The sequence below is a fragment of the Moschus berezovskii genome, chromosome 6 (assembly GCF_049115385.1).
Source record: "Moschus berezovskii isolate FMDL1 chromosome 6, NW_MosBer_1.0, whole genome shotgun sequence".
Taxonomy (NCBI): Eukaryota; Metazoa; Chordata; class Mammalia; order Artiodactyla; family Moschidae; genus Moschus; species Moschus berezovskii.
This window is the reverse complement of record NC_142465.1, coordinates 34,513,044-34,527,813: the sequence shown is the minus strand read 5'-3', so window position 1 is coordinate 34,527,813 and position 14,770 is coordinate 34,513,044. Positions and strand designations below refer to the sequence as shown.

The window sequence follows — 14,770 nt, the reverse complement described above, 5'->3', positions numbered from 1 at the left end:
CGCCTTCCCAGGTGACACTAGTGGTAAAGAACCCACCTACCAATGCAGGAGACATAAGAGACATGGGTTCCATCCCTGGGTTGGGAAGATCCCTGGAGGAGGAAATGGCAACCTACTCCAGTAATCTTGCCTGGAGAATCCCATGGACAGCCTGGCAGGCTGCAGTCCGTGGGGTCGCAAAGAGTCGGACACAAAGAAAGCGACTGAACATGCACTAATGCAACAATCAGAAACAAATGATAGTTAATAGTTTTTTGGAACCAAGAAATTACTGAAGGTAATAGTATCATCAGTAAGCTACATGTTAAAAATATTAATTGAAGGGCCTGCTTTAAATGATGGACATATAATGTATCTTAGAGATATGAGTGGTGATACTACAGGGACAACTATTTTGACCGAGTAAATTACACAAAAAAGCTAGAGTAAGTTGAGGAAATGGGAAGATGGTAAAAAAGTCTTGGTAAGGAGGGAAGGAAATACAGAACATTCAGACATTTACCAATCTTTTCCTTAACAGTGACAGGATATTTAAAACCATCCTTTGTGGTCAAGGACAGGGTATGGAAATTCTGTGTGCTGTATAAAGCCCAGGCTTAATAAGACCTTGTGTCTTTCTAAACAGAGTCCCAACGATATTTAGCAGAATTTCATTAGCAGTTTCTGAGTCTAGTGTATCAGATGCTTATCATGGTGTGTTTCCATTCAGGAAATTGACAGAACAGTTGCAAGCTTAGTACCCTCATGTCCTGAGTGAACAAGGTAACAACAGAAAGTCTGGTGGTGTGAATGAGCCTCTCATCACTCTGAAAGGACTCATTGCTCATAGTTATGGCATCTAAAAAACTGTTACCTCAAACCACAGGTACTTTTGAATCTCTCGGCCATAGATTCCTACTGGCACCACCACAGCTTAGGAACAGATGGAAAACTTTAGCTAAAGTTCCTTCATTTTCAGAAAGTTATATTACATTAAATTACTACTTTTAATTGTGAAAATTGCCTCTGCTCTTTATCTTTGCTTAGCCACTTTCCACTTCTGAACTCTTCTCACTTTCTCTGTTTATTTTGTGATACACGTTTCCATAACTTAAACTTTCAGAATACAGAAAAGTTGAAGGGGTAGTACAGTGATCGATGTCTTTGCTGTGTGTGTGTGTTTTGGTAGAACCATTTGGAAGTTGAAGGCATCATGACGTGTCATCCCTAAATGCTTTAGCATTAATTACCTAAAACATAGTCATTCATCTATACAACTGTAATACATTATGTGATATACTTTTAAGAAAGTTCTTACAGTGTTTGTGTTGGTCTCAGCTTACTTCAGTGATGCCATCAGCTAGCAGTGCCTGAGGACACTCACCTGAGCCCTGTACTACTTGTGACCCCCACCCAGTGAATGAGTGTTGTGGCAGACGGGCCCTTGTGGCTCTAATAATTACTACATGCATCTCAACAACAAAAACAAGGTTTATTACTCACAAGTCCTGGAGGGTACATGACATGCCTAGAACCACACAGTGACGTGTGTTTAAGGAGAGCATGAACCTTGAGTCATGCCTTTATTGGGGTCCAGGATAGGGTGCCTTGAGTTTTGTAGGTTCATTCTTTATTAGTGAATTTAAAACATAAGAGCAAGAATTAAAGCGTGGGAAGGAAACGTTCCGGTCAGTTATGTAGCTCACCCAGGACCTTCTAAGAGGATGGCCTGGCCTGGCCCTTTCTCTTGTTGTGTAGCTTATTTATTTGAGATGATTATCTTTGAAGTGAATGTCAGCAACCAAAAGCTTAATGTCGGGCACTTAAATTATTATCAGAAAAACTAATTGCAGGTACTTACACTACATGTAATTTAACATTTCTTCATTTTTCTATTTTAAAGACTTGTTAAAAATTTAATGAAAAATTGCAGAGATTCATCAGGCTTCTCTCTGAGGAAATATCCCAGCAGTTAGTCCATAGATTCCGCTGTTTAATGCTTGGCTGACATCATAGAACCTTTCAGTAGATGTTATCAATAGAGTAACATGACAGACAACAAACAAAAAGAAATAAAAGTCCTTATTGCTTTTCAGGGTTTTTTGGCATGGAAAGGTAAGCTTATTTTTTTATTGGAATGGTCATATGACCCCTGGCAGAGGAAATTACAACCCACTGCAGTATTCTTGCCTGAAAACTTCCCTGGACAGAGGAACCTGGCAGGCTACAGTCCATAGGGTCACTAAGAGTCAAGACACGACTGAGCACTCATGCTGTCATATGATTCCCCACACACTTCACTGTGGATTTATTATCACCAATGAGTGATTCAAGAAACAAAGCTCGTGTAAAGGGATGCTCACCATTCTTACAGGAAATAGAAGTGCCATCCTGATGTTCTAGCTCATGGTGACACTAAAAAGTCTAATGATGATAGTACTGTTTTTCCTTCCTGAGAGTGTCCTGTGGCACTCTGCTGTCTTATAATAAAGATTGTAAGCTGCAGAAAGCTTACTTGTTTGCTATGCTCTTTTAATAAATATTTAACAAGCTTTGTCAGTTAAATTTGTTATCTGATGGACAGTGTCTGCATCTTAAGGTGATTTAGCAGCAGAGGAGAGGTGATAATACTGAACTCGAGGCCTGGCAGCTCCTGTCTCAGATGTGCTTTTGTTTTACCTTTTAGGTATTCCAAATGCTGCTAGAGTTCTTGGAGCAAAATGTTTGCCAAGGTTTGGGAAATGCTTTCTTAGCAAAAGTTGCTACCCCACAATAGTTGTATCTTCTCTCTAGTCTGGCACTTTGGAATTAATATGCTGACCAAATTTGTTACAAGTCTGTGTATTAATGTCATGCATAATGATTATCAAACCTGTTCTTTATCACTTCACTCTAAAGGATTTTACTCCTTGAGAAACTGTCCATGCCTTATGCTTTTTTGAATATCTCACTCTGTAGTCTCCATATTAACTACTTTGTGCGAACATAACAACAGATAGATCTCAACTGAGTTTTTTTTTTTCCTGTGTGTGTGTGTGTGTATGTGTATATATATGTGTGTGTGTGTATATATGCATATATGTGTGATTAGTTTTACAACCAGAAACAAGAAGAGAACTTTTAATAACCCTGTAGTTATACACCCATTCAAAAGGAGAAATTAGAATGAATTTCAACTATGAAGAGAATTGGAACACTTTATGTTTGTACAGATAGTAAAGCTTTAGTTTAGCTTTTTTTTTTTTGGTAAGGAAAATTATTTGTATCCAGAGTTTTAATACTAGTGCACCCTATTATCTCTCTATATGTTCACTGAAGATGGTGGGCTCTTTTATAAGGACATGAAAAAGCTTTCCCATGCTTGCAAGCCATTTACATTTATAGTGGAGAAAATTCTAATTGCCTGTTTAATGTTCTTTTTCGGTAAAAAGCCTTCCAGAAACCTTTGATTCCATCTTTTCTGGATTATTATTAAACGTTTATCCAAAACTAGCACCAGAATATGTATCTTTTGACTACTCTGCATTCTAAAGACTAAAGTGCTAGTGGACTTGGTAAGCAACTGTGCTAAAATGTTGAAGATCTATAAATCCTAAATGTGGTTAAATGTATTGGGCCCTAGCAGGGGTAGTGCTTAGTAAAAATTCATTAGAAGCAAAACTGACCAATTTTATAGACCAGAATATAAAATAAAATATATGCACATATGTAGAAATATGTAATTTTCATGAGGACTTGTGCTTTAGCACAACTTACCAAAAAATGTTTTGCAGTTTTCTACTGCCATCTACTGGTTCTCAACTCTTAAATGTCTAGCTACTGATTTACTGTAATATGTATTAGTAGAAATAAAAGGGAATTAGATTTCTGTATTGAAATCTTTAAAATAGTCTTTGTTGAGGGTGAGATAAGATTTTCATGTGGTATATACAGTGCTTATTTTGTAGTTGCATTTAGGGAACAAACGCATAAGTCTTTCTCCACTATTAACAATGCCATTTTTCTGTTTGAGTTTCTGATACAACATTCTTTCCCTTTGTCATCCCTTCCTAGTTTAATGGATCGGGAAGTGGCGTTGCTTGCTGAAATGGACAAAGTGAAAGCTGAAGCGAGTAAGATTGATCTTTATTAAAACTATTAGCAGTTAATAAGTACCTGCCTCTCAATCCCCATAACAAAAGCTCAATGTAAATGCCACACTAAGAGTTTGTATATTTAGTTAAACAGTCTTGAGCAATTGTACTGTGCTGGCATAGGAATGCTTTCAGGTGAAACAACTTTATAATAGCCTGTTTATCAATATTTCCAAATTTTTATATTTTGAACATAGATTTCAGTGGTATCTGAATATACATGTATCTGAATATACATGATATAGATATCATGGTATCTGCCACCTCAGCACCAGCTAAGAAAAATCAGTTATCTTGAAGGTGCCTGGGTTTTATTTTGTTTTTTCCTTCAGTGACTGAATAATTCCTTTGGGTTTTTTCCTACTTGGGAAAAAGCCTTTGGCATAATCAGAGACTTTACCAGGTTGCCTACAATTAATATATATGTATCCCTGTCATTACCTCTTGCAGGACTTTGTTTTCTCAGTTTGTTGAAACTTCACTCAGTGTCTATTGTCCTTGGCTAGAGAAAAAGTCAATTAATTGAAGGTTCAGGATACCGATGACTAGGACTCTTTGAAAGATTACTAAAATAGATTCTGGAAGAATAGTCTTAAGTCGAATAGTTCATTGGGATTTTGTACGGAAGAACCCAGATGGCTGTTTTTGTCATTTCTGTTAAGGGTTAGGTTAAAGATAGACAGCTATATGAAAAGAAGAGAATGACACCTGCACTTTGTACAATGGCATTGATTTAGGGCTTTTCAGCAGTTTTTACCTTCATGCATCGAATGCCAGATTTGTAATTAGGAAGGTTGTTTCATTTAACCTGCTCTCAAACTGTTGAGAATGGATATAGGTTGAGATGACTCACAGTTAAATCATTTGTATCTGTGGTCTTGGGCCATAGGAGGCAGCTTTGAAGCACTGAATTGAGTTCAGTTTTGGTCCATTTTAACCCACTCCAGTGTTCTTGCCTGGAGAATCCCAGGGACGGGGGAGCCTGGTAGGCTGCCGTCTATGGGGTCGCACAGAGTCAAACACGACTGAAGCGACTTAGCAGCAGCAGCAGTGTTGGATACATAGCAGAGATGCTATCCATTGTTTTTCAGAGGTGATATTTCACTTAAATTGAGTGGTATATCCTGAAATTTCTAGTGACAGTTTCAGTCCATTCTTGTACCAATGTATTCTCTTTTTGAAGGTGAAGTTTCAGAGAGGAAAAAAGACATAGTTCTTACTGTTGAGAAGAAGGTGCTTTTTAAAATACATCTTTGAAAGAAAAATTTTAATATATTTCAAATAGAGAGGCTGATATAATTACCCCACCCCCTGCCCAGCACCCAGCCTTAACCAATTATCAATTCATGGCCAATCTTTTAGTATGAAACTCAGAGCTACAGAGTTTTGCTCAAATTCATCAATTTTATATCAGTATCTCCTTGCTCCCATACTAAAAATCCTAGTTCTCAATGACACTAATGTAATTACTCTTTTACCAATAATATCAAATTTCTTTTTTCTTTTTTATGTATTACAGTTTTATTAATTATATATTCATAGTACTTCACAGTTTAGGGTTTTAAACACTCATTCATATCTGATCTTAACATCAACCTTACAGGAGATTTAGGTTTTCAGACTTTTAAATTTTTTTCATTTCATGATGAAAAAACTAGTTCCTTGGAAAAATGTGTTGTCCAAGATCATATACTTAGGCTCTCTGAATTATATGCTATGTGTAGAAATCCGTACTTGACACATTTCTCCATCTTGAGATTTGTGATTTTATCTTAGAATTCTAGAATGCTGAAGCTGAGAGAAAGTGAATTTGATACAAATGGCAAATAGATTTTATCTTGGGAGCCGGACCAATAAATTGTTTGTATTTGTTGGGCCTTTGTGTTGAGAAACTTTTGTATGCATGTTTCTAATTTATTGCAAAAGTGTGCCCTTATTGATTAACCTGACATGGGTATGGGCAGCCCATCCATATTTGTGGCAAATCAGACTGAGTAAACCTGCTAAAGACATTCCAGCTTTCTGTAACACCGGATGTAGCTCTTTAAAAATTCTGTTTTTTTCTAACATAAATTTGGCTAATTTCTCAGTAGGTTACAGGATTCTGTGCATAACAGTTAGGAATTGAGTTTAATTGCATGCCATGAAATGGCCTAAATAAATGTGAGGTTCTTTTTCTCTCATGAAATGAAAGGTCCAGAGGTAAGAAGCCCAGGGCTGTAGGGCATCTCCAAAATGATATGAGGGACCCAGGCTTCGCTATCCTTCTCCCCAGCCAACCTTACAGGGTGTTTGTCCTCTGTAGTCCCTGGCTCTTTACTCTGAGAAACTTTTTATTGTCTGTCATCCTTCATGGCCATACCTTATTTATGCACCTCGGAGCAAACCGAAGATGAACCCTGGCAGTCCAGTGGTTAAGACTTCAGGCTTCGACTGCAGGGGGCTCAGGTTCCATCCCTGGTCAGGTAACTAAGATCCACAGTGTGGCCGAAAAACATTTTTTTTCCTAATTAAAATGTTTAAAAAGTTATTCTACAAAAAATGGCTGTGAACAATCTAAATATGCATCATTAAGGAACTTGAGTATTGTGGTATTCTGTATATGCAGAGAGTATATTAGGAATATACATGAAAAATTGTCAGTGGTTTCTTCCAGGGAGAGAGTATATGCAGAGAGTATATTAGGAATATACATGAAAAATTGTCAGTGGTTTCTTCCAGGGAGGGGAACAGAGTCAAGTGGAAGTTTTAATTTATTTATTTGGCTGCACCAAGTGTTAGTTGCAGCATGCAGGATCTGTAGTTGCAGTGTGTGAACTCTTAGTTGAAGCTTGTGGAATCTAGTCCCTGACCAGGGACCAGACCCATGCCCTCTGCATTGAGAGTGCAGAGTCTTAACCACTGGACCACCAGGAAAGTCCCAGTGTACATGCCTCTTAATAAATTGTTTTTAACTGGGAAGAGGAGAAAGAAAAATGACAAATGATTTATGAGTCTTTATGAGTCATGAAAAGTGTTTACCATATAAACTGCCTTCAGAGTTCCTCAAGAAGGTGGAAAGTAAACCTTTGGTATTTTCACTTTCTGGGTGGGTGGGCAGCTAAGCCTTTGACTGTGCGAGTACAACACTGCAAGGCCTATATTTCCAGTCCTTCTTTGTCCTATTTAGCAGACCATAAGAGTCATGCTCCCTTTCCCTCTACAGTGGAAATTTTGCTTAGCCGTCAAAAGAAAGCCGAACTTCTAAAGAAAATGACTGATGTGGCTGTTCGGATGTCAGAAGAGCAGTTGGTGGAGCTCAGAGCTGATATCAAGGTAAAACTTCCTTCTCTTTTCTGCCTTTCTTCTTACCCTCAGGGACTAAAGTAGCAAATCTCCATAATTCATGGTGATATCTAATATATTGAACTCATGACCCCTTCTTCCCAAACCTGGCCCTTTTCCAGGTTTTCTTGCTCTGTAAGTGGTACTGTAATCTGCCCAGTGTCCAAAGTGGAAACCTTAGGAAGTTTCTCCTTTTCCCACAATTAAATCTTATCAGCAGACCCTGTCCATTTGACCTTCTGCACAGTCTCAGATCTGACCTTTTCTCTTTGTCTCCACCACCACTATCATGATCAAGCTACTGTGATCTCTTGCTTTGACTTCTGTAGTAGCCTCTTAACTAATTCCGTTCTCCACTTGGCCACCACCTTGCCGTCCTCACCTTTTCATATCTGTTCCTCACACTACAGACCCTGCTTCAGACTTGCCATTGCTTTCAGAGTCGGCTCTAATCCTTAACGGCCTGTAGGGCTCTGTATGTCTGCCCTACTGCCATCCTTTGCACATTGTCCCCCTTGTTCCCAGTGCTTCAGCTGTGCTAGCTCTCCTTTCCACAGGCATACCTGTTCCCTCCTGTCAGGGTTGTTGCACATGCTTTCCCATCTGCCCAGAACATTCTTTTCCCTCCTTTCTGCCCCACTCCCCCCCAATCCCCTACCCCACACCATTCCAGCTCACATCTCATTCCTGTCTCCTCACCCTTTCTGGCTTTCCTGTCTCGTCCCCTGTTTGTGCCTTCCTAGCACACTTAAAACAATTGTATGTGTAGTTGAGTAATCTGTCTTCCTCACTCAGTAGGCACTACTGTGTCTCCAGGGCCCTGGCATAGTGCCTTGACACCTAGTAGGTGTTCAGTAGACATTTAAATGGTTGGTCAATTCTGATTTTATAAGAGAAAAATGAGCAGTTCGAGATGGTGGTTATATTGTAATCTGTCTTATAAAGATTATTTGGATTCAATACTCAGACGTTTTAAATTCTTATGTAAAGAACAGTATTTCTGAGACTAAGATGGGAACCCGAGAGAGGCTGGGTTAATCATGGGTAGTTGTAGACACTGGCATTCTAGTTAATTGTTTCTCAACTGTGAGCTGTATGAACCAGGGGAATTGGCCTTCTCTACTCCCAAGACCTAACTGTGCTCTTTCTGAAGTGTGAAATTAACTGCCATGTTTAAGAGGAATGCTTGCTGGGGAGGTTTTATAACCGCCTTTGGAAAATAAAAGCACAGACAGAAGATCATCTGAGACCTTACAGGCATCCCAGTTACCATCCTTACCTGGTCTTTCATGCAACCCTGTATTGTATTATCCCCTTGCTCCTTCCCCTTAGACTATGCTGGGGAGAAATAGTGAAGCCAGCAATGTAAGTTTTAAAGTACCATTTTCTGATTAACTAAGGCTATTTTGCTAAATTTTATAGAGTCTTCCTCGTATTGATGCCAGTCAGTCTCATTCAACTATCCGGGAGAAGCCGGAAACCCCTTTGGAATTAGATAAGAATTCTGGCTCTCATAGGCTTCATCTGTTCCCCTTCCCACGTGGTTGAAGAGCTGCTAGAAATATTTCTGCAGGCTGACTAAGGATCTGTTTCTCCACGTTTTCAGTGTACTGAAGTGGGTGCTGTGCAATTTAAATGTCTTATTTCCAGATCATTTTATTTCCGTCATTCCTGTTATGTCTTTGGCTCAGCAAACCCTAGAATTTGCTTCAGAATTAATCTCAGACTGATATTACATGTCTGAAGGCTTTGTTATAGAGATTCATGAGCTTTCCTGAGCCACAATATACTCTGAAGCTTTAGGACTTCAAGGGACAAAGCTAATTGTTATTCCTTCTCTCCCATTTATTGCTTATAGGTGCATCCCAAGGATTGTGATGCATTTGATTCTACTGCTTGAAAATCCAAAGTGGAATTAGAACACCCCCAGACAGAGGACTGCTCTGAGGAGTTCAGTTCTTCCAAATTATATCTAGGCCTTAACTTTTCTTTCTTATTCTCTTTTTCATCTGAAAAAATGATTCCAGGCTACCTTAGAAATTGTTTATTGAAGTAGACCCCAGAAGCACTTTATTCCTGACATTTTTCTAGTCCCACTATTTCTAGAGTGTAGTTAGTTTTTGACCCAAGAGGTTGGTTACTTCTTGGCTCAGTCTGCTCAAAAGGATTACATTACTTGCAGCACAAACTCTTCTGATTTGCAAAGCTGACTTTTCACATGAATGATTTTCCAACTCAAGAAATTGTTCCTGTTTCAAGGACTAACAAATCCTACTTTGTATAAAGAGGTGCAGTGGGTTTCCTAAGGAAGTTTCTATTAAAGAACACCAAACCATTTATTTAAATGAATCATTGTTGTTAATTATGGACATTGTTGCTGCCTCTTCCTGTGTTTATAATGGAGCAGTGTGAAGAGTAGCCAACAGTGGCGAGAAAGATGGCCCTCCATCATGAGTTCCTTCTCCTTCCTTCAGTTTCTCTTGATTTACACTTAATGACCATCATACAGCATTTCATAAAACTCCCAAATGGACTTATCTTTAGACTCTTAAAGAAAATGGCTAGATTTTGTCAGCCACCCAGCATTGGTAATATATGGCCACTTGGTGAAATTTGAAGCACAAAAATCAGTTGAAAGTAATCCTGTTTATCTGTTTATGGTTGGTTTAGTCATTAAGTCATGTCCGACTCTTGTGACCCCATGGACTGTAGCCTACCAGCCTCCTCTGTCCATGGAATTCTCCAGGCAAGAATATTGAAATAGGTTGCATTTCCTTTTCCAGGGGATCTTCCTGACCCAGGAATTGAAGCCAGCTCTCCTGCATTGCATAGCAAACTAGAAATCTCGTACATTGTTTGTCTCATCTGGAGGTTTGTCTTTGTCTTTTCTCCAGCACTTTGTTAGTGAACGTAAATATGATGAGGATCTGGGACGAGTGGCCCGGTTCACCTGTGATGTAGAGACCCTGAAGAAGAACATTGATTCATTTGGACAAGGTGAGATGGTGAAAGATTCAGGGTGCCGGACGGAGATGGTGAGGAGAAGACCACCCTCTCTTAACGAGAGACTGAAGTGCCAACTGGCTTCTCCCCTGACTCTCCCTGCCTCTTGGGTTTTGGTTTGCTTGCTTGCTTTTATGAAAAGGGACTCAGAGACACTTAACAAGTCAGTGAACACAGATGCTTGGGCTCTGAGGATGGGCATTGCCCAGCTCCCTAAATTTGTGGTGGTTTTTTCATCATTTTCTGCTGAGCTGAGAGGTGTTTGGCTACAGTGTAAAGAGCATGTGCACTGGAGTCAGACCAGGTTTGAACCCCTGTGTCTGTACTCTATATATGCTGCCCTCAGTTTACTCCTATCCAAAGTGGAGGTATCACTGCCTGATTGCCTGGCACATAACGGGGGTGGCGGGGTTGAGGAGGTGGGAACAGAGATGCCTCTAAGATGAGCACTTACAAGTGATGCATCAGTCAAACCCAGAGACCCTGAGCTCAGCTCTTCTGTTCGTTAAGTCTCGGCATAAAAGTGAAATAAATGTTGGACTTAGTACAGTGATTGTGAACTCAACGTTAGCCCAGGCTTAAAACCAAGGAAAAAAATCTAGGGACTACTTTTAAACTTTTGAATTCTGACAAAACTTGAAAATGTTAATATTTTTCAAATAGATTGATATTTTGAATTTGGAGTTACGTTTGCAGAAAGAACCTTAGGAAGATAGATATTTGCTGTGAAGACTAGTTCTGTTCGTACGTAACTCATCTTGCATCATTCAAATGTTTAAAAAAGAATTTAGCTTTTCATTTAACTTTTTCTTTCTTTGCAAAGTCAGTGCTTTAGAATGTTCCTTGCATAGGAAACGGAACATATGGCCCATACTATTGTTCCTAGGCTTAGTCAGCCTCTGGAGCCAAAGCCAGGCGTTGAGGTGGTAGGAATGCCAAGAAATCATTAGTTGTTGGGGGGATGGGCCACTCTGACGGATTGTTACAAAGTCGTGGAGATTTGGAAGGAGTGGAGGAAGAGGGCAGAAGGGAGGTTTTCCTTCCTGTTACCTCCTTAAAGCTTAGCTTTACAAATACTTGGACAGTTCTTTATCCTAAATTGCTCATTGTGAAATGGACAAACAGGGAGAACATTACCAGTCATGTTTTTCTATCACGTGACCACATCTTTCTCATATTTCTGTCTCAGTATCCCATCCAAAGAACAGCTATTCAACCCGATCTCGATGTAGCTTGGTTACATCTATGTCTTTGAGTAACCCGTGTGATACCTCTGCTGCTGCTTCTTCCACCTGTGCCTCTGCTCCCAGCCTTACAAGTGCGAACAAGAAAACCTCGGCACCAGGGGAGACGCCTACAACCACAGCAAACTCCGGTGGCCGATCCTACCAGCCTCATCGAGAGGTAGCCTAGCTTCCACACTGAGCATGTTAGGCAGAAAAGCTTTTAAGCCATATTGTCACAGTTTAAACGCTGACAGCTCAGTACATGACCCGCTTCTCTTTATGCCTCTTCCACACCTGTCTTGAATCCCTGCAGCCTCAGTTAGTTCCAGAGAAGGGGTTTGGTGTGTGTGTTCCAGTTCACCAGCCAGTTTAGATTTCCCGTTGCCAGGACTACTGACTTTCTGAAGTTGGCAGTGATCCTTGCTGTCGTAGGCAGTAGTCTTGCCTGGTAATTGGTCACACTGGGAGTCGTGCACCCATCTGGAGGTGGAAAGCACCACAGTGGCAGGTTCGCCAGAATGCATCTGAAACAGCAGCTCCCTGGAAGCACAGGAGAGCACACCCGGGAGAGAGAGAGAGCGTGAACCAGGTAGGGCAGGGAGCAGATACTAGAAAGTTGAAGCAGAATCCATAGTTGCTTCTCCTTGATTTGAAGGAGATACCATAAGAGCCATCCAAGGCAGTGCTGTGAATTACCCTGAAGTAAGTAATTCTTCAGACTGGTATTGCATTGGAATTGGAGGACAAAAATAAAATCATGCCGTGAGCTCTCCGGGTTGTACTATGAATGTGTTAAATGTCACAGCAGCGTGATTTAATCTGTGGTTCATGATATATAGCAAAGTAGATCATAGTGAAGCTTATTTTATTATTCAAATGTTCATTATCTTTACAAATGGCTTATGATCTACAAAATTCAGACATGTGATAAGACACTTGCCCAGTTGAGGGTTTATAATAGCCCCAGAGAATGTTCTTTCTTCCTCAGCCCAGCTAAAGAAAAGCTCTTCAGTGGAGAGGACCCTGAGGTGAAAGGCAGAGGGGAGATAGCGAAAGATTTATGAGTTCTCATTAGGTCTAGGTTGGATCGGCTGACCAAATTCTGTGAGTATTAAGAGAAAACCAAGTCCCAAGCCTGGGATACCACTGCTAGGCTTTCAGAATATTCCTGTACACTGAACTGGCACACATGGGCTGCCCTTATACCACTGTGCTCTGATCATTGTATTCTTTTATCCTTAGGTATTGCCAGGAAACAGACGAGGAGGACAAGGCTACAGGCCACAAGGCCCAAAGTCCAGTGACCCCACGAACCAAGGGCGACATGATAGCGTGGGCCGTTACAGAAATAGCTCATGGTATTCATCTGGTTCCAGGTACCAGAGTGCTCCATCCCAGGCACCAGGAAACAGTAGTGAACGGGGCCAGGCTCACTCTGCAGGGACCAATGGGACTGGAGCCAGCATGGAGCCCGGCCCACCCAAGCCCTCATTCAGGAAGGGGCTCCCCCAGCGCAAACCTAGGACCTCTCAGCCTGAAGTTGTGAACTCCTGAGGAAAATTCCAGCCGGTCTCTCTCTTCTTTCCCATACAATTCAACTTGGTAACTGGACTTTAGGAAACTTATAGTTAGATTTAATAACAAAAAGAAGTTTACGCATATCACATTTTATGCCATTCTAAATATTTTGGTTTCTTCTCTCCTCGTTTCCTCTTTACCATTTTTGGAAGGGAAGCGGTTTTTTTTTTTTTTCCCCATGACCTTTCCCAGTGAGATGGATTGATTCTGATTGGTCATTTCCACCAGAGATCACAGTCAACTGTTGCCAGGTTTCCAAGGGTAAGCAGTGTTCTTCCCAGTGCCCCAGGCCTTCCGGAGGCCTGAAGAAGCCTTCCTCAGCCAACCCGACTGTCCAGGCATTCAGGAAGAGATGGATCATAGCTGGTCTTGCTGCCTTTCTGTCTAAGCAGAAGCCGCATGTGCCTGTCAGGTTCCCTGTAAACAACAGCGTGACCAGGAGAGGCAGCGAGCAGGTTGTGTACAGCCCTGAATTAGCCAGAAAAGGGGAAACTGAATAGGTGGTGAAAATGGAAGAACCCTGGGACACATTTGAGAATCTGCCTATGCTCCTAAACTGTGCCTGAGACTGACACTCAGATCGCAGTTTTAGTCTCTCGCTTGGCACCATAGCTTAACCTGCGGTTTCTTCCATAAGCCCAAGCCTTGTTTTCTGTTACTTTAGGCTGCAGACCAGTCTAGGGAAGTCTATGGGAAAGTAGCATTAATTCAAGGGGAAAAAGTGTTTCTTCATTTCAGTGTTTGAAGATTTTTGTTGCTATTGTTCTCCCTCTTTCCTGATTCCCATTCTGACCCTGAACCAAATTTATAGCAATATAATTAGTGTTAATCTAAGGTGTCAACCATCCAAAAATTGCTGCAGTTGAATAAATAAAAACAATTGCATAAATGTTCCCATGTTTATTTCACCTCAAGAAGCGACTTCATTTCATTACTGTTTTTCTCTGGGCCTCACGGGGTAGAAGTCACTGGGACAGCTTGTTTGGGGCTTCAGTGAGGGTATCCAGTTCCTCTGTCATTTGTCCACTGCTTTAGCTTTAGAACCAAGTTAAATACAAAAGTCAGGGTGAGCAGATGCAGCTGTTTCTCTTGGGAAGAGGTCTGTAGGAGACGGAAGGGTAACTTTCCAAAGGAGAACCTACCAGCTCTGAAAAATCAACTGCCGATAGCTCCACCAGGCAGCCAGAGGCTCTGTCTGCACCCCTGTCCCCCACCCTGTCCCCTCACAGGAATAGCGGCTGTCACTACGTAATTGGGGTCCTGCATGCAGCATGTGGTGCTGGTGTCAGGCTGCCGCCCCATACCCGCCCCAGCCTCTGTGATTTAATAACAGCAGAGCTTTTTCTTCTCAGGGTTTGTTCTCCCAAGTCTGCTGCCCAGGCTGTAAGTGGCAGTGGTGCAGAACCTAGCTGCCTCGGGGCTTCCCCTGGCCCTTTGGCTGAAGCTGAACTGCCAGGGTTCAGGTTGGTTGCACAGATTGAGAGAGAAGGAGTATGTGTGTCTTTGAGTTAAGAAAGCAGTAGTCAC

At 41.1% G+C, this 14,770-nt stretch overlaps 1 protein-coding gene across 1 annotated transcript in view; it reads left to right on the top strand.

Annotated features, from left to right (window-relative positions):
* Positions 1-14,134, top strand: part of SPATS2 (spermatogenesis associated serine rich 2) — a 69,218-nt gene extending 55,084 nt beyond the window's left edge. The window contains exons 8-12 of the mRNA XM_055394514.2: positions 4,033-4,091; positions 7,318-7,427; positions 10,331-10,433; positions 11,629-11,843; positions 12,908-14,134. Coding sequence (XP_055250489.1) covers positions 4,033-4,091; positions 7,318-7,427; positions 10,331-10,433; positions 11,629-11,843; positions 12,908-13,219 — 799 coding nt within the window. The 3' untranslated portion in view covers positions 13,220-14,134. The remainder of the gene's footprint in view (positions 1-4,032; positions 4,092-7,317; positions 7,428-10,330; positions 10,434-11,628; positions 11,844-12,907) is intronic.
* The last annotated feature ends 636 nt before the right edge of the window (positions 14,135-14,770 follow it).